A 19,850-nucleotide genomic window follows, 5' to 3' on the forward strand; every position below is an offset into this window, starting at 1 on the left:
CGTCCCCTCCGGAAGATGCAACGGCGACCTGATAACTCATGATGTACTGTGTTGGGTCCGTGCTGCCGTTGTACTTGGGATAGGTCCCTACCCGGAAGTTGGCAGGCCAGGGTGTCACTTGCAGATGTGGCGCCAGGGGACTTCGCTCGTCGAGGTAGTTGACCCCTTGAAATGGTGCGGCGTGTGGGGAGGCGTAGTCGCGCTGGGGGAAGTGCGGGTCTTCCACTTGCGCGCGCTGTTGCAGGGGCGGCCCGTGCTGCAGGCCGAGGTGGCCTTCGCGCTTCATCAGCGCGATCTCCCGCTCGAGGTCCTGGGCCTTCTGCTCTTCATCGCGTATCATTTGCCGCACCTTGGCTAGTGCAGACACGCGCTGGCGCTTGGCCTCCAGTATCTCTTTTTGCCTCTAGAGATTGCGGTTCTTGAGGCGCAGGGCGCGCAGCTGCAGCTGTTCTTCTGCTGAAACGCCGAGGACTTCACCATCCTCGGTGAGGTCCACGCCCTCCGGTGGGGCGAAGCCGAGGACTTCGCCGTCCTCGGTGAGGTCCGTGCCCTCCGGCGGGGCGAAGCCTGAGGGAGGTTGCGGTTGTCCAAGGCCGCAGGTGCGGAGGGCGTCGTCTTCGCAGGTGCGGGGAACATCGTCTTCAGCAGCCTCTTGGTGGGTGGAGTGGGTGAGTGCGAGGGCCTTGCCCTTTTTTGCGGCCAGCAGTGCTGCCTTCGCAGCCTCGTCAGCCTTCGAGCTAGCTTTCTTGGGTGCCATCGCGGGTGGTTTTTTCGTAGCACGAACGGTGGGCGCCAAATGTTGGAACTTGCTCATAGGCGCAAGTTGATCCAACGGGGGGTGGGTGTAACAGCGCAAACAGGGTTTCAGCACGTGATGGCAAAAGCTCTGTTCATCTAGCCTCTCAAGGGCACTGTGCGGGGGTATTTATAGGTGTCCGGGTGCCAAGCGTCCCGTGTTAAGGACACATGTGCCCTCAAACACCTAGGTTATCCCCGGAATATTCCCATAAAGCGGGGTTACAGACTGTAATTACAGGGACGCCTTTATAAATTAGGCTCGTAACAAGCAGCGGCCACGCAGGGCCCGTTACAATGGGCCGGATCACACGTGGGCCTCCACGCTGGACGAGGCCGCACGGTGGGATGACCTCGTCACGGGTCTTCGTCCGATGTCGTATGGGGCGAAGGGTGTCCCTGCCCGTTGTCTTGTCTCCGTTGGGCCAACGACTATGGCGAAGGCCCCGAGCGAAGGGTGGCGTCTTTGCCTTCGCCCCAACATCCCTCCTCTTGCCTGGATGGCCTCACGGGGTCACGCCGACGACGCACGCCGGAATTGTCTGCGGCGGTGGTGGAACAATGGTGCGGCGATGCTTGATTATGGCTACGCGGGTTCTAGGTCACGGAGACCAAGGAGACCGAGCGAGGCACTATATGGGCGCGACGTGGTCGAGGTGTTTCAATGGCCGAAGCCGGAATCCGCGGAGTAGGGCACGGTCAACAGCCATGGCAGAAGAATCGGTCGGTTCGGCCATGACCAGCTGAGGCAACGATGACAGGCCGGTCCCACTTGTAAGTCGCACGGTAAGAAATGGAGAGCGAGGCGCCCAGGCTGACGCGCGGGTCCGCGCGTCAGAGAGTGTCCGGCACGCGCGCGTGGAGGGTTAGTTGTTGGGCCGCGCGGTGAAAACGCGAATTGGGCTGGAAAGGAGGCAGTCGGCCCATGTGGCTTTCTTTTTCTTTTTCTTTTTTTATTCTTTTCTCTTTTCTTTTTCAAATTTAGGTTTTCATTTCTCCTTTTAGACTTCAAATTCAAATTTGAATTTCAGTTATGGATTTGTACTTATATCAAAATGTGCCAATTTACATTTGGAGATGAAGAGAATGTATTTATGTATATATATTTATTCCCTATGTTTTATGTGGTTTTTCTTTTCTTTTTATTTTCAAAACCCTATTTTCAAATTTAGGGTTTGATTCAACTTCTAGTATTTATTATCTTATTATCCTTATTATTTTATTAATGCACAAATATATAAAACTCCAACAAATGCACTTCCTTTTATTTTAGTATCATTGGTTTAATTTAATCATCCTTGGTTTTATGTATGCTCTTTTCATGATGCAATTAAGGCACATAAAATGAGGAGCTCTCTCTCTATTATTCTTTGTATAAACTTTAAGTATTACAATTTCTAAGCATACATGGTTGTTTTAATATATTTAACATTTCGGACCACATTTGCACCACTTAGCTTGTTTTTGCAAATCTTTTTGAAAAGTCTTTTGAAATTCTTTTGCAAATAGCCAATGGTATAAGAATATAATTTCTAAAAGCATTTTTAAGTTTTTGAAAATTCTCCCCCTATTTCAAATGCTTTTCCTTTGGCTAAATAAAAGGCTCCCCCTGAAGAGGTTGTCCCCTTAACTGTCAAGAGGGTTTTTGCAAATGCCTATTAATTTCTCTCCCTTTTTGAACAATTTCTCCCCCCTTTTTGAAAAGAAAAGTTTTTTGAAAACAGGGTGGTGGTGCGATCCTTTTGCTTTGGGCCTATTAATTTCTCTCCCTTTGGCATTAAGTGCCAAAAACGAAGAACTAGAGGCCTTGTACAAGATATTAATGTGAATACATGAGTAGGGCAAAGGAGATATGATACCGGCAGAGTCATAGTGGAAGCCTTGCCTTTGCCAAAAACTCTATTTCTTTTTCAAGCTAAGACTAAAGATAGAAATACACTTGGAAACACATTAATCTTAGACTTGGCACAAGAAGAAGAAGAAATATGCGTTTGAGCCAAATGAAAGAGACATGAGCACGGGTATATAAAGGAGCAATGTGTGCAAGATTTCAATCAAAGTTTCTAGAATCTAGGATAATGAGTTCATTCCTAAGCTCGCTAAAAGTCTTTTCATCTAAAGGCTTGGTGAAGATATCGGCTAACTAGTTGTGGGTGCTAACATAAGCAATTTCGATATCTCCTTTTGTTGGTGATCTCTCAGAAAGTGATACTGAATGTCTATGTGCTTAGTGCGGCTGTGTTCAACGGGATTATCCCCCATGCAGATTGCACTCTCATTATCACATGGGAGAGGGACTTTGCTCAACTTGTAGCCGTAGTCCCTAAGGGTTTACCTCATCCAGAGTAATTGTGCACAACAATGTCCTGCAACAATATACTCAGCTTCGATGGTGGATAGAGCTACTGAGTTTTGTTTCTTTGAAGCCCAAGACACCAGGAATCTTCCCAGAAACTGACAAGTCCCTGATGTGCTCTTCCTATCAATTTTACATCTGGCATAATCGACATCAGAATACCCAACTAGATCAAAGGTAGATCCCTTGGGGTACCATAGCCCAAACTTAGGAGTATAAACTAAATATCTCATGATTCTTTTCACGACCCTAAGGTGGATTTTCTTAGGATTTGCCTAGAACCTTACACACATGCATATGGAAAGCATAATATCTGGTCGTGAAGCACATAAATAGAGTAAAGAACCTATCATCGACCGGTATACCTTTTGATCTTCATATTTACCTCATGTGTCGAGGTCGAGATGCCCATTTGTTCCCATGGGAGTCTTGATGGGTTTGACATTCTTTATTCCAAACTTCTTGAGAATATCTTGAATGTACTTAGTTTGGCAGATGAAGGTGCCCTCTTGGAGTTGCTTGATTTGAAATCCAAGAAAATACTTCAACTCCCCCATCATAGACATCTCGAATTTCCGTGTCATAATCCTACTAAACTCTTCACAAGATGACTTGGTAGTAGACCCAAAAAAATATCATCAACATAAATTTGGCATATAAACAAGTCTTTGTCAATTGTTTTAGTGAAGAGAGTAGGGTCAGCTTTACCGACTTTAAAGCCATTAGTGAGAAGAAAGTCTCTTAGCTATTCATACCATGCTCTTGGGGTTTGCTTGAGCCCATAAAGCGCCTTTGAGAGCTTATAAACATGTGAAGGATACTCACTATCTTCAAAGCTGGGAGGTTGCTCAACATACACCTCTTCCTTGATAGGGCCATTGAGGAAGGCACTTTTCACATCTATTTGATACAACTTAAAGCCATGGTAAGTAGCATATGCAAGTAATATACGAATTGACTCAAGCCTAGCTACGGGTGCATAAGTTTCATCAAAATCCAAACTTTTGACTTGTGAATATCCTTTGGCAACAAGTCGGGCCTTGTTCCTAGTCACCACACCATGCTTATATTGTTTGTTATAGAATACCCACTTGGTACCTACAACATTTTGGTTAGGACGTGGAACTAAATGCCATACCTCATTCCTCGTGAAGTTGTTGAGCTCCTCTTGCATTGCCACTACCTAGTCTGGATCTCTTAGTGCATCCTCTATCCTGTACGACTCAATAGAAGACACAAAAGAGTAATGTTCACAAAAAATGAGCAACTCGAGATCGAGTTGTTACCCCCTTGTGGATGTCACCAAGAATGGAGTTGACGGGGTGATCTCTTTGAATTGTTTGGTGGACTCTTGGGTGCGGTGGTCTTTGAGCCTAAATCTCTTGACCATCTTTCTTATCTTGATCATCTTCATCTCCACCTTGATCAATGACCTCCTCTTGAGGTGGCCCATCGTCTTGATCTTGATCCTCTTCTTCTTGAGCCATTTCCTCATCTTGAGTTGGTGGAGATGTCTGAATGGAAGATGATGATTGATCTTGCGCTTGTTGTAACACCCTGAATTTGGGGGTATAAAATTTCTATTCTAATATCCATCAAATTCAGGTGTTACCTTTACTTTTTTTCTTTTCTTTCTCCTTTTTTCTTCTTCCTTAGAAAAAGAGAGTTAACCTAGTATTTACAGGTGCTATTTTGAATATATGTGTTGCATCTGTTGCCTGAGCACAATTTCTATTTTTTGCCAAAATAGTATTGGTGATGTTCACATTCTAAAAAAAGAAAATATTTAATTTGGAATAAATGGACATGATTTAATATAAAGAAATATATTCATAAATATGTATATGTACATATATAGAAAAAATCAATCTTTTTTCCACCATCCTAAGCAACGACCCAGCCCAGCCAGCGCGTGCACGGGGAGCGCCTAGCTGCTATGTCGTGGGCCCCAGTTGTCGGTCTCCCAGTAGCCTTTCCCACCCAGCCATCACACTGGATTGCGGGCCCTGCTTGTCATCCCTCTCGAGGAAACCTCCCATACCCGCTTGAGCCGGCCACGACGCTGCAACTACCCCTGCCTAACTGCACGCATAAAAAACACCCGGCATCTCTCGACCTCACCACCATCACCGCCTCGCCTAGAGTAGCCCCTGGCTACGGTTCTTGCAGGTCAGCCCCATCTGCAACCCTCTCTCTACCTCTCCTTCACCACGCCCTTCTCTCTCTTCTCCTCTCTATTCATCGCAGCACAGCCGAAGGTCAACCTTCTCTTTCCCAGTGATTGATCTCCAAAGCCCGGTGGTGGATGAGACGAAACCCATGCACTCCAGCAGGCCCCATCGCACGCGCCCAACTGCTCCCAGCCACTGCAGCCCCGAGCCCGAGCGCTCGGGACTGTTTTTCTTGAAAACTTGAGACTCTTCCACGGATCTGAATAGATCTTGATTCTTAACTACTAGATCAACCACTGAATATCACACAAACAAACAAGAAGAACAAACACCACTCAATAACATCCCACATTCACCATATGTAAAGCTAAAAGAAAGCCTAACGAAAACAGCGTTCGCTTTTCAAATACGTCGCAAGTCATGGTTATAATAAGAGGGTATTCTTTTCAAAAATGTGTGATCTATACTTTAAGACATGAGCATAAAATATCTTAATTAAAATATACAATCATTAGGTTCACCAAATTAATCTTTTATAAAACGTCATACGCGATACGTCTAAGATAAAGGGTTTATAAGGTGATAAAACACGTTATAACAATATTAGACCTTTTTAACCTTTTAGAAAAGATATAAGTTATATATCTAAGGTTAATGCGTTATGAAATACATTATTAATTTTAGAAGCATTATGGAACGTATCATAAATATTGTTAACCACTCACTTATGATAAATTAAGATATAAGTCTAAATAGATTTTATGTGAAAAGGTCATTATTATTAAACACCTATTTATGGTAAGTTATGATATATGCTTTAATGAACTTTTATGTAATAGACAATGAACAACAATTATATTTTATTATTTTTTATTAGAAAGTACATGTCCTATATTTTATTAAGAAAGCTATATACAATATACAAACTAACATTATTATTAAAGAACATGAACACTAATTTCCTTAGTTTATTCTTTAGGAAAAACTAAGTGACACATATATAAATAACATGAACTAATTTTGATTAAATGATTTAATTAAGCCTATATAACTAGTTGTAAACAAATATAAATCTAATTACCTAGGTTATCAGAGGACATAATTACTCTATTATTTATCTTTACATTTAGTTTAGAAACATATGACCTAGATATTTAAAATGAATATTATATTCATTGCTATGTTATTAACTATTGTTTTAGTTATAACGACGTGAGCACTTAATTAAGCCATTATATAATAACTAGAAAAGTCATATGACATATTACTTTTAAGTTTTATTTAATACGACTATTCTTAAATATCTATAACGAACCTTGTTAAATATGATATCTATTAAAAAGGTCATTTTTAAATTAGAACAAATTATCTATCTCATTAGTAAGAAACCTATATTTAACAACATACTATCAATTTCTTAAAAATATAAGCGCCTAGTTAAGTCATTTTAACCTTATTATAAATTCTACTATTCCGGTTTTTCTCCTTTCTTTTCTAAATAGAATTTATACTTATACTAAAAATTGTTTATTTATAATTTTTCTAACATTTATATTCTAAGAATTAATTGTAAATCTCTACTACTATTAAGAACCTAAGGGGTAGGCTGCCTCCCCTGGTTCTGCCTTCGGTGAATCTAAGCCGTTCTTTGCCTTCGATGAATCTAAGCCGTTCTTCCACGCACGATCCAACCGCGCTACGCCCCTGACCCCAACCCGCTCGTTCCCCTCCCCCTCCTCTCTTTCTCCCTCGCGCTTGACTCCCCCGCCGCCCCTTCCCGTCCCCACCCCCACCCCGACGCCGACCGCACTCCGCTCCCTGTCCACCATCCCAGCGCGATGGCTGGGAGGACCGCGCCCGCCTCCCTCCCCTCCTTCTCCCTCACGCCCGACGACGAGTCCCTGCTCGGCTGCTCCCCTCCCCTCTCGATTCTTCCAGCCGCATGGCGGTGGCGGTTGTTGACCCACGTGGCACGGCGGCGGTGTGGTGCATGTGCAGGGGCTCGGCCAGCGGCAGCGAACGCGACGACCCCGACCCCCACCACCGGGTGCGCGACGTCCAGCGTGAGCGTGAGTGCGTGACGGTGTCGCAGTCCAACACGGGCGACAGGGCCGGGTACGACCCGGTGTTCGAGGTGATGGTGCGGAACGCCTGCCGCTGCACCGTCCGCGTTGTGCGCCTCCGCTTCGAGGGCTTCGCCAGCTCGGTGCCCGTGGACCCGCGCCTGTTCCGCCGCGCCGGCCGCGACTACCTCGTCGCCGACGGCCGCCGGATCGAGCCCGGCGCCGACGCGCGCTTCCGCTACGCCTGAGACCGCGCGCTTCCCCAGTCCCCACCATCACTGGCCGTTCGTGGGCCTCTCCACCAAGGTGTTGCTTTGTATGCAACTGTTAGTTGGAACAATCTTTTCTGGACCTAAAACAGAAAAACCTCACATTAGAATTGCCAATGTTCTTTAGCTAACTAGAATCCACAGTGCAGCATAGCAATATCAAACTCTGAAGTCCCAACCAGTGTGCATTGGATAAAGAGTATGTAGGGTTATTGAATTTCCTCTCAATTGTTTTTAACTTTCTAATTTATTAATCGCTGGTGTTAGATCAGGTAGGTGGCGGCTAAGAAAAATGAAGATGGTGTCAGCTAAGAAACTCTAAAGCCACTTCTGATTCACATATGATGCGACCACAGAAATTGAAGATGTCGTGACCTAGGAATAGATTCGGCAGTAAGCATTCCAACTCTTCCATAAGTATCTGGGTGATTTTACCATAAGTATCTGGGTGATTTTTAGTATCAGGGTGACCTGGGATTTTTTAGTATCAAGGTGACCTAGAATTTTATATTACCAGTATCAGTTCACAAGTCTAAATTAGTTGACAACAGCTACTGAAAGATACTAAAATAAGTTCACAAGGATACATAACATGATGCTCTTGGTTTGTTGGTTTCTATGAAAAGATCGCAATAACATGATGTGTAGGTTCTCATTTGTCTAAATATTGTAGCTATATAGTGCATCTTTTTATTGCTACAACTTGAAATGCATAGTTTTCTTTAGATACCCTGTTAATCATTTAGAGAGATAGAGTATATTTATGTGTTGTTTTTTTTTCAAGCATCATTAATTTGAGCTCGTCTGTTCTACTTTGCACAATGCTGATTTGCTACTATTTGTGGTTATGGAACTTCAGCTTGATTTATGGAACTTCAACTCGAATTAGGCAATACTTTTGCACAATGCTGATTTGCTACTATTTACAGAGATATTACATGTTTATAGAGATGCTCTTTTACCCCTTTTTCTATTTAATTTACAAAATATCTTCATCCTTGTGGGATACTTTTTCCTATTGCAAATATGCATATAGATTTGCTTGTGCCTTATCTTTTTGCCATTGGAAGTCGACTATCCACATACTACAGGAATGTCTTGCTATTCCTTGTGTGATACGAGTAGCAACTTAATTACGCATAGAGTCCCAATTACGCCTTATCTTTTTTCTTTGCTGGAAGTGGATTATTTGCATGCTCAATCTATGTTCATTGCTGAAGTTACCTTTCAAATTCAAATTCTCAGGTAGAGCCACCTTTAATTGTGATGTACAGAGATATCGGTGTCACTATCTAAAATATTATCACAGAACTGAGGAAGGAGAAAAAAGGTGCTATCTTTTATTTTTATCTCGTGCTATATATGAATTAATCAGAAGAACAATTACTACATCATGAAGATATTAATGAAATGCATGTGATATCTCAGTCGAATAACAAGGGAAAGGACTGTTTTTTCTAAATAAAGTATAGCAAACCAGCACAACTATTAACTTGTCCAAAGAAAAAAATCATACAATCCAAAAAAAGTGTCACGTTTAGGATGTCCATTTGAACACCTCATTTGAGATAATCCTTGTGTCAGCCCAAGAGGTCCCGCCGGTCCCACTCGCACCACGACGGCTCCGACGGACGCTGATGGGAGGCTCTCATCCATCACCTACCTTTTCCTCGACATGGATCCACAGGTCTAGACTGTAAGAGAGTAAACTGGACTGGAATTTTACATTCTAGGTGATACAATTTACTTTTATTGGATCTACTAGGAGAATTTCATATAGGACTTGTAAAATGCTTGGTTGTTTGTGTCTTTGTTTCCCTCATTATGATCTGCTAAAACAATGAGATATTCTGTTCTTGTAGACACTTATGCTAAAATGCCTCTATGTTTCTGACTCTGAACATGTCCAGAGTGCATCACCTTGTCTATCCAGTATAAAGGGATAATGCAGTTCTTACCCTTTCATTGTGTTACTCAGGTGGAGCATCTTCAAACAAGAACGACCAGGTACGGTTCCTCAAATCCTCTAAACAGATTATTCAAATCTGACAAGTTCTAGCGCTCATCTGTAATATGGGATTTTTTTTATTTCCAAAAGCAGCATGACTGCATCAGAGTGATTTGAGTCTTTTTTCTGTGTAGTCTATAATTTTTCAACTTTGCTCTTGCTTTTGCGTATAATCCATTCATACCACTGATGACTTGAATTTAATCACCTAGATCTTTTTCTTCCTTCATGCCATTCTAGGGATGCTTCTAGCTCTGGTACTCTTTTTTGATAACAGGAAGTTCAAGGATGTGAATTTTCCACTAGCTATGTCTCCCCCAAAACGGTGGGATCATGTGTGGTATGCTCTAACAGGGTATGGTATTGGCTTGGTAGCTGCACTAGATGCTGGGATCTTGTCTTAGTCTCCTCAATAGCCTTACTGTACCTGGTAAGTGTTATCAGATTATACGGTCAGGATTTGGACATTATTGCCATTTTTTATGCTAAATTATGCTTCTCTGACTTGGTCATGTGTACGTCATAACATGGAGCCATGGTATAGTGATAGTGTGACCAGTTGCCCCCCTCGAAATCCACTCCTTTCTCATCTATATTTGCTTCAGGTGATGTAATGTCCATGTCAACTGGGCTAGCCAACATGAGTTTGAAACATAACAGGTAAACCAGAATCCACTTGAATGTGATGTGTGCTTACATAAATTTTGTAGTATTGCCTTCATATATTCTCATTATTTTTTTCATGCATATTTGGGGCTAGAAGTGTCATTCCGATCCTAATCAATCTTATGCATTTTTTCAATTTTTGTATTGTACTACTACAAAAGGAGCCCCAAGTTTGTACTCCATGTGGTAAACAAAACTATCAACATATTAATTTTGAGTTGTATAAAGCGTCAGTGTGTGACGTTAAGCACTGGGCAGAGCGTGCAGAGGAAGCCTGCTAGGCGGAGGAAGGCATGGAGTGGTCGTGAGCCAGGAAGGGAAAGAGAACGACGTGTGGGCTCCTCTTTGCTTCCACTGCCGCCATGGCGATTGATGCTGGCAAGAAGCTACTGGCCAAGGGGGTGGGTGGGTGGAGTTGGTTCTATTGTGGATGGCACCGGCCATCGAGGAGCGATGTCACTTGTGCTCTGACTCTGCGACGACACACTGATATGTTTTTTTAGAGCCATGGATCGGATTTGTTGGCTTTGAAGGAGGAGATCAAATTATTGACTGATAACCTATCTTTGAATTTGGATGCTAGCTTGCATGATCTTCATCCAGCCTCTTGGTCTATTCTATGCTCCTTTTATTTGGTGATATTATTATTTAACATGTACTTGTATCTAGATTTGCAAAACCTTGTGGGGGTGGCTTGTGTTGAAAACAGATTTCTCTCTTGAATTTTAGGTATTGTGTTGCATGGTATCACATATACTGAATACCAGATGAAAAATTTCAAGCTGCATCCTTGACATACCATTCCCTTGGGCACTGGATTCATCAAAGCAGCTTAGCAGACGGGGCTACTGTTTTGCCAGTCGTAGGCCTATAGTCTTACAATGCCAAGGTAAAGGACTGACATACCACATGTATAGTCTTACAATGCCAAGGTAAAGGACTGACATACCACATGATACATAGATGCCAACTAAAAATAACTAGCAAATTGGTGAAGCTTGTAACAAGATATATGTTCTTATTACATGACTTGAGGTTTCCATGCTTTATTTTTCTGAACATGGTTTGATTTGTGTTTGCAAAACATAACAATTACCATATGGGTATATTAAAAATGGTTGGAGTTTTTGAAAACAAAATCGTACCTATGTGGTAGAGTAGGAGTAGGCTGCTCCATATTTATTGTTCACTTTTTAAATAGTTGGTTCTCTAGATCAATGCATTTTGAAAACTCTTGTACTTAACTCCTCTCATAATGCAGGCAGAGTGGTGGTTTGAGATGAGCAAATCCGAAGGCAGCCAGTTAGGAAGGCTGCAGTCCAGTATAGCATCCTAGATTTTGAAGGAGAGGTTGCAGTTTTTTGTTGCCATTTTAGAATGGAACAACCATGGATGTGTTCTATCTGAACCCTTCCTTTTTAGATTCATTCTATAGTTTCTATACATAAAATTGGTCACTGTAAATCCCTAGCTGGACTTCAACAACCTGCTTAACCTTCTTTTTAGAGATGTAATATATAAAACCGTAGCAACGCACGGGCACCCAACTATATATATTGAATTGTTCATCAAAATTGGCATAATAAATTGTTTTAACTACTACATTGGTTGTGTACGTGGCATTTGATTTATGTTGATTTAGCATTTCTATGACTATATGTTGTCGCAACGTATGAGTATTATATTATTAATAATAATTCTTTAGCTGATATATTTTTGCTTATCTAGGAAATGGATCAGATACTGGACAGACTGATTCTTGGTTTGAGTTGAAGGTTACTGAAAGTTATCTCATCTAGATAGTTCAGATAACTCATTTTAGCCATCCAAGGTATCTCCTAGACATAGTTGGCTTCTTAATACACATGTCTCATTTTCTAGCCATAGTTCACATGGTATGTTCATTTCATAGTAATCTTTAGGTTTTTTAGAGATCCTTTTTGGGCTACCCAAAATACTTTTCAATTGTAAGTTGAAAGCTCAAAATTTTCAGTGAAGGAAAAATGCACTTCGCATCAGTATGTTGTTTGACAAAGTTGAATATTTGTTTTTTAAAAGAATTTAGTGACAAACATCTTTGTTATTGGTATGAGTAATAACAAAACACTTTTATTATTTAATTATATCTTCCAAAAGTTTAATGAAAAGTAATATATATTATATTTCATCTAATTTCAATTAAATTATATGCACAGGATTCTACCTTTGGTCCATCTCTAGCAAAAGTTCTCCGGTATGTATGTTTCTTACTCTTTACCAACTTTCACATTATGCTTCTCTATGAAGACAAAAATTAGAACTCCCTAATCTTCTATTGATTAGTATTTCTTTAGATAATTTTGCAGTTGCAATTCTCTTCTCGGCATGTTTGCTTGCCCACATACTGAGGTTGCACTTGCTGCTTTGCTTAAGCTCTGGGATCAGCGTATAATTGGGCCTAATGGTCGCACTCTGTGTGTTAGCACAAATCATGGGCTGAAGTTCACGCAGTAAAAGATTGACTACCATGACAAAAACATCAAGGACATGGTTTGGCAATATGCTAACTCATTGATCAATGTGAAGGCTGACACGGTGTTGAATTGGCTTACTCAAGAGCAAGGTGGTGCTGCACACAGGCTACAGACATGGATGACTGTTTCTTCCACCTTTCTGAATAAGCCCATTCATGTAATGCTTGGTAAGTGCCTTGCACTAATGTTCTCTTCACAATTTTGACTATGTTCTCTGTCTAAATCTGATATGTGCCTTGCACTGATGTTTCTTGGCTTACTACTTGATCACTTGGTTTCGATATGGAATTTTGGAAAGTGCTGTCAAAACTCATTCAGTTCTTTTGCCATTCTTGATATTAGTATTTGATTTGATTTTCGTCTACATATGAACATCAAGATTATTAATGAAGCAATAGTAATTGAAGCTACCCTCTCACTATATCAAATATTCGAGCTTCACAATATAACTTGCAAGAATTGTTTGATTACTCACCTGTTTAATTGTAGCTCAACGATTTCATCATTTTTTTCTTTCAGCACTGTACAACTGCTATTTTGTTAGATGCTTATTGCACTTACGAAGGTTGCAGATGCTTTGTGTTGCACAAAACAATTGCTGCGTGTGGTTTATGTGCCAAAAATGAAATGCTTCATGGCCAGTGATAGCTCATTTGTGCAAATAAAGTTCATGGTCTAAGTGTGTGCAGCACTCTATTAATGTTCTGCCAGGGTGTTTTTTTAGTCCTCAAATTGTGATATTTGACTGTTACTCTGTCTTTGCTTGCTTGTAGGGGTAATGGGTTTATTCTTTAACCTTGTGGACTACTGTAGACATCATGGCCTGCAAGCTGACTTCATTGGGACTAAAAAGGCTTTGTTCTTGTTGTCCAAGGAACATAGACATAGTGTTGATAATACATCAGTTCATCATGTATTTTTGGAAATGCATCTAGATATTTATGTTTATTTAGCTGTATTTTTCAGTATAATAACATTATACTCAAATACAAAAATTAAATGCTTCATGACCAGTGATAGCTCATTTGTGCAAATGAAGTTCATGGTCTAAGTGTGTGCAGTACTACTATTAATGTTCTGCCAGGGTGTTTTTTTAGTCCTCAAATTGTGATATTTGACTGTTGCTCTGTCTTTGCTTGCTTGTAGGGGTAATGGGTTTATTCTTTAACCTTGTGCACTACTGTAGACATCATGGCCTGCAAGCTAAGGGGGACTTGGGGTGAGGTGTGATGACTGCATCTTGTTTGCATAACATTTTCATTTCCTAATTGATGATGCCACAATCAAGATGAATGTGTTGTCCTTGCTGATATAAGGCTGCATATAAGTATTTTTTAGTGTTGACACTGCAATAGTTTACAGTTCAAACATCTTACCATCTTGTCGTGTCGTCCTCTGTGTCGTCCATCCCCAAAGGCCGCTACTCCGAAGGTGACGCCACACGTTCTTCTCCCGCTTTCGGTTCAAGTTTCAGGTGTTGCATGGTGGTGGTGTGGCGTGCTGCGAATCCATGCCTAATCTGGTGTGCTCATGAGGTTGTATATATTCAACCCTTCCCGTGCTCAGTTTAGCCAATTCATTTGTTTGTGAACAAATCTTTACAACTAATTAAGTACTCATTGTAGGCGTCCACATGCGCGGTGTTCTGCCTCAAGAAATCTCGGCCGCGATATCGCCTCTCCGTCCCGCCGCCGCCACCTCCAGAAATCTCGGTCGCGATAGTGCCTATCCATCCCGCCGCCGCCATAATCGCCCCCAACCTCGCGAACGAGATCCGCAGATTGAGAGGCCTTCACCAATTGATTTCTGCGCGCCTCGGGCCCGGGGAGGTGATGGCACGGTGCTGAGCGACCTGCTGGAGAACTGCGTCGCGGAGGTGCTGCTCAGGCTGGACCCGCTGGAGATCTGCCGGATGGCGCGGCTCAGCCGCATGTTCCGCGGCGCCGCATCCGGGGATGGTGTCTGGGAGTCCAAGCTACTGACGAACTACGCGCGCCTCCTCGCTGTCGCTGCGGCCGGTGATGGGGAAGCGGGGCAGGCCGTCGGGTCTGCGCCGAAGGCGGAGCCGCTGCCCAAGAAGGAACTGTACGCGCGGCTTTGCCGTCGGAACCGTTTCGACGACGGCAAAAAGGTTCTTGTTCGCCTTCATCCAGAGTTACATGTCACCTCTTTTTTTGTGTGGTTATGCTTAAATTGTAACTAAATAGTATGGTTGCGGAGTCACATTCTGATTGATTTGATTAAGCTATATGGAATATGTTGAATCAGTTTGTGAGACAACATCAAATCGCGCCTCAAGTTAAGATTACTGGGACAAATGCAGCGTGTTTGTGTTTGGACGTTTTGGACTCTGATTAGCATATTGATTTTGCCACTGCTCAGACATTAGATTTAGGTGCCACATTGTGCAGGAGTTCTGGCTGGACAAGGGTGGCGGAGGTCTATGTATGTCAATTTCTTCAAGGGCGCTTTCAATAACAGGCATTGATGACAGGAGGTATTGGAACTTCATTCCCAGTGATGAATCAAGGTACTTCAATCTACTAGCAATCAAAATCTCCTTGGCAATTTTATACTGATCATGCTTTAATATATATAAAAACCCCAGAATATTGAAGCATATATTTGGTTACCGGATTGCATGTATTATTATTTGGCAGTGTTGGGATTGCATATATCAATCGCATCTTGTTTGCTTCAACCATGTTTAGTGACCTGGTGTATATGACGCTCAACATAGTGAGTGTGTTGAATTGAGTACTTGGAGAAAATAGGACATATGCTAGCTTTAATGCCTATCCAGTTATTGCTTCAACTGTACTTGTTATTTTACCTGCACCACTTGTGCAGATTCCGCACGGTTGCGTACCTCTCGCAAATCTGGTGGTTTGAAGTCAGAGGGGAGGTTGAATTCTTCTTCCCAGAAAGCACGTACAGCCTATTCTACCGCATTCATCTCGGCCGACCATTCAAGCGAAACCAGAGGAGTTCAGGGAGAGATCACCAAGTTGCATATAGGTGTCCATGGGCAAACACCCACTCACAATAATTAAGTCAAGATACCTTACCGAGTGTAGTAATCCTTTGGCAGATATATGTCTTTAACGGGGCCAAATTTTCCAAATGGTCTACGAAGGTCATCGGGCTTTTTTCGTGTTCGGGGCGGAGCGTTTTTTTGCCTTTTGTTCCTAATGCTCTTGGTCTTCACAACCGTAGAGAGAACTGGACCGTCTCCAAGGAAAGGAATGAGTTGGTGCGTACCTTGTGTTATCATTCGTGGCAGTATTCTGTATTTCTGTGGATCCTTAGAACTGTACATTTTACCAATCTTGTTTGAATCTAAATTGAGATGAGGTCTGATCTACTACTACTAAAACTGGTGCTGCTGACCAACTCTTTCTTTTACTGGTTAGTGGGGATTGTTTTTAGATAACTCAGTATGATCAGCAGGTGATGATTCTCTATAATCTTGTTTGCAGAAAAATGAATGCATTGCGCTGAAAAAGGACAGAACGAAGAAAGATCTTGAAATCAAAGCTAAAGAAGCTGAGATTCAAAATATGAAAAAAGCTAATGTGTAAGTACTACTGGTTTCATATGTACATAAGTTATCGTGTTATTATACGGTTCCGTTGCAACGCACGGGCACTCACCTAGTTACTAATTAGAATTTTAATAACATAATCAAGATTATTATGACATAAACAAGTATTTTACTAATTCTAAGTAATTAAGTGTTATGCTTATATTTATCATGACTAGAAAAATCTATATTTTTATTTGACTAAGAATACGTGGCATCGGTGTAATGACTTAACCAATTCATAAAAATAAACTAATTATTACCTAATTATTTATACTATGAATAGTGATCTCCTTTTAGTTTTATCTTTCTTTTTAAAAGAAAATTGCCATTAATAATCAAAACATCTAATAGTACATTAAACCACTGTTTATACTATAATATTTGTATTGCTATGAATTCTATACCACTTACTAATATATGTTAAGAGAAGCTTTTATTATCTATTTAGTGGGTTTAACTGGACTTATGTATATAAACTTTTAGATAAATTCTAAAATTCGTCATAAGCAAAATTAACTAAGATTTTATTTATCTAGTGTTTTCATTACTAACACATGTCTACCAAATTTTGCTATACTTCATTCCAAACCCAAATCTAAAGGAACCGTAAACCAATATCACGTCTACTAACAATTCACCAATTCATCGCACATACACTTAAAATCAATTGTTTACACGTATGAATTCCAAATCACAACGAATAATTACCAAATTCATGAATTAATTTAAAACATGATTTTGAAGTTAAAAATGTTTGGTTTGTCTTCAACCTTGTGGTGCATGGAAGGATTTGGTCGCGGTGAGACGAGGCACGACGTTCGGGCACGTCTCTAGCGAGGCTCCACGGATGGCGAACGACGTATGAATGCGAACGGTCCAGCGACGAGCTTCACGATGGCGAGCAGGGCGCTGCTCCGGCTTCCGTCCACAACGGCGTCAACAGTGAGTCCCGGTGGCGAGGGAGAGAACGAGAAGGGAGTGAGAGACGTGTGAGACAGAGAGGGAGTTTGGGGAGGGAGAAGGAGAGGGCTCGGCGTCGGATTTTATAGAGGGTAAGGGAGGGAGAGCAGAGAGGCGCCGGGGAGGAGAAGAAACGGCGTCCATGAATTCCATTGATGGCCATCAACAGAGGGAGGTAACCAACTCCTCCCAGCCACTGTAGCCCCGAGCCCGAGCGCTCGGGACTGTTTTTCTTATCCCGTTTGCATTCGCCAACTGCTCCCGAGCTGTCGCGCCCACATTGCTAGGATCTCGCTGAAACCATCCACCGCAGCCGCGTTTCTCGGTTGGTTTCGCGTAACGCGTGCCGAGCCACAGCTCCTCCCCCAGCCCTGCTGCCACGTGCCTAGCTCGCCCAGCGCTGCCACTTCCCTCCTGCCACCGGATCCCAGTGCGCGCGGCCAATGCGCCATCGCTGGGGAAGCCGCTCCTCACCCCGTTGCTGCTGCCCGCGCCCCTGAAGCAACCGTTGTGTGCCTTGCCTTGCCGCGCCCGAGCCGTGCCCGGTCGCGGCCTCCCGCGCCAGCCTCGCCCACTGGAGCCGCTGCAACGTCGCCATGGCCGTGCCTCCGCGCCACGGGCAAACTTCGCTGGTGCGCTCTAGCCTCGACGCCGTGTGTTCGGACCTCGCTGTCACATCCCTGCCGAGCCACCTTCGTTTGTGCTCGCCCCAAGGTCCGCATCTACCCTTCTCTCTCTCCTTTCGTCTATCCCTACATGAGATGTCATCGCCTTGTCGTTCTTCGCGCGAGTCGCTATTCGCCCGCCTCAATAAAATTGTGCCACATCGTTTAAATTCCGGAACCATTACATATCTAATATATTTTATGTTGCAAGTCCATTTTGACTTGTTTCATTTACTTCGGTTTCATAAATTCATATTAACAACGTAGTAGGTAGCATTACTTTATGTCGATGTACATTCTAATATTAATTAATTGATTTATAATTTATCTGACAATTATTAAAAGTAGCAATCTAATTGAACTAATTTATAGTTTTAGATTCACTTTATAGATACTTGTTAATATGATTACGCCTGCTTGAATATTTTCGAATTAATACTTGTTAGTATAAACATGTTGCAGCGTGCGTCGTCTCTTGTCGACCGCGTGGGTCTCGCGCGTTGTCCGTGCACTATTTAATTATTTCCGTTATGGTCGCTCGCGCTAATTAGTCAATTCTTGTTTAGTTGTCGGTTATTTAAAATAACAATTTAATTAGAATGAGTCTATAGTTTCAACTCGTGCTTTTTATAAATATAAATGTTAATTAACTTGATTACTACCAGCTTAAATACTTTTAATTATTTACTTGTTTGTTATTGTTCGTGCGCAGCATTGTTTACGTGTCATCGTGCTGTTCGCCCACGTAGTCGCATTGACTCGCACGTGTCGCGCACCGTCGTGTACGTTGTTTCGCATGCCGTCCACGTGCTGTCTCGTACAATGTCGCGTGTCGTCACACGTCGTGTGCGTGCGTCGCGTGTGCCATTTGAACGTGTCGCTCGCGCTGCCGCGTGTCGTTAGTGTGTATCTGGCGTGTCGATCACGTGTGTCGCGCGGCGTCTGCGCGTGATAATAAATTGTTTTCGCTTATAAGCACTCATGTTAGTAACGTTATTCCGTCAGGTCATATATGTTAGATAATTAACTTAAGGTTCGCTCGACTAATATTTATTAGACTAATATTTCAATTAGATTAAATATGTAGTGTTCAACAACGCTTTTATAATAAATATTATTATATTAACATGACCAATATTAACTTAACTGCTTTTAATTATTTAATATTGGTTTGGTATAAACGCGTCACCTATTTAGTTTTCCTCGTCTGTCACGCATGTTATTCCGCACGTGGTGGCGTGCTGGTTCGCGCGTCGTTCGCGCTCGTCGCACGCGCTGTTTCGTGTGTCGTCAGCGTGCTATGTCACGCGTGTCTGCGCGTCGTTTGCACGGTGTCGTGCTGTTTCACGCGTCGTAAATTCGTCTCGCTTAGAATCTCTTATGTTAATTAAATTACTTAGTTAACTGACAGATGTTAGTGTAACACGTTAATCAAAACTAAATGATAGATATTATTTATATTTGATAATGTCGAATTAAATGTTATAGTTAATATTTTTTTAGCGTAAACGCGATATCTTCTCGACCGTAGCTTCTAGTTTGACATTTCTTTTCCTCGTGTAACCGTAGAAGCAAGCTCTATTTTATACTGCACGCTTCTATAATGTTTTATCTTATATAGTGTGATGTTCTTATGCATGTATATGTTTGTTTGCTTGTGCTTGTTCGTCTTCGCTTCGCGTTGCAATTAGATTGTGATTCATTTCTGAGCTTCGAGGAATCGATGGTCAGGCGTTGGCGACCAAGAGATCAAACTCTTTGAGTTCTACAAAGTTGAAGACCCTAAGCATCTGTTTGG

General features: G+C 42.2%; 1 protein-coding gene and 1 pseudogene across 1 annotated transcript; both read left to right on the forward strand.

Moving 5' to 3' along the window:
- The first annotated feature begins 7,160 nt into the window (after positions 1–7,160).
- Positions 7,161–7,741, forward strand: LOC109940398 (uncharacterized; annotated as a pseudogene).
- Positions 7,742–14,474: 6,733 nt separating this feature from the next.
- Positions 14,475–16,078, forward strand: LOC103631004 (F-box protein PP2-A13). Its single transcript, XM_008652025.2, has 3 exons — positions 14,475–14,972; positions 15,253–15,371; positions 15,692–16,078. Exons 1-3 carry the CDS (start codon positions 14,475–14,477, stop codon positions 15,888–15,890), a joined length of 816 nt encoding a protein of 271 aa, XP_008650247.1. The 3' UTR covers positions 15,891–16,078.
- Positions 16,079–19,850: the final 3,772 nt, after the last annotated feature.

The sequence above is a fragment of the Zea mays genome, chromosome 6 (genome assembly GCF_902167145.1).
Source record: "Zea mays cultivar B73 chromosome 6, Zm-B73-REFERENCE-NAM-5.0, whole genome shotgun sequence".
In the NCBI taxonomy this organism is placed as follows: Eukaryota; Viridiplantae; Streptophyta; class Magnoliopsida; order Poales; family Poaceae; genus Zea; species Zea mays.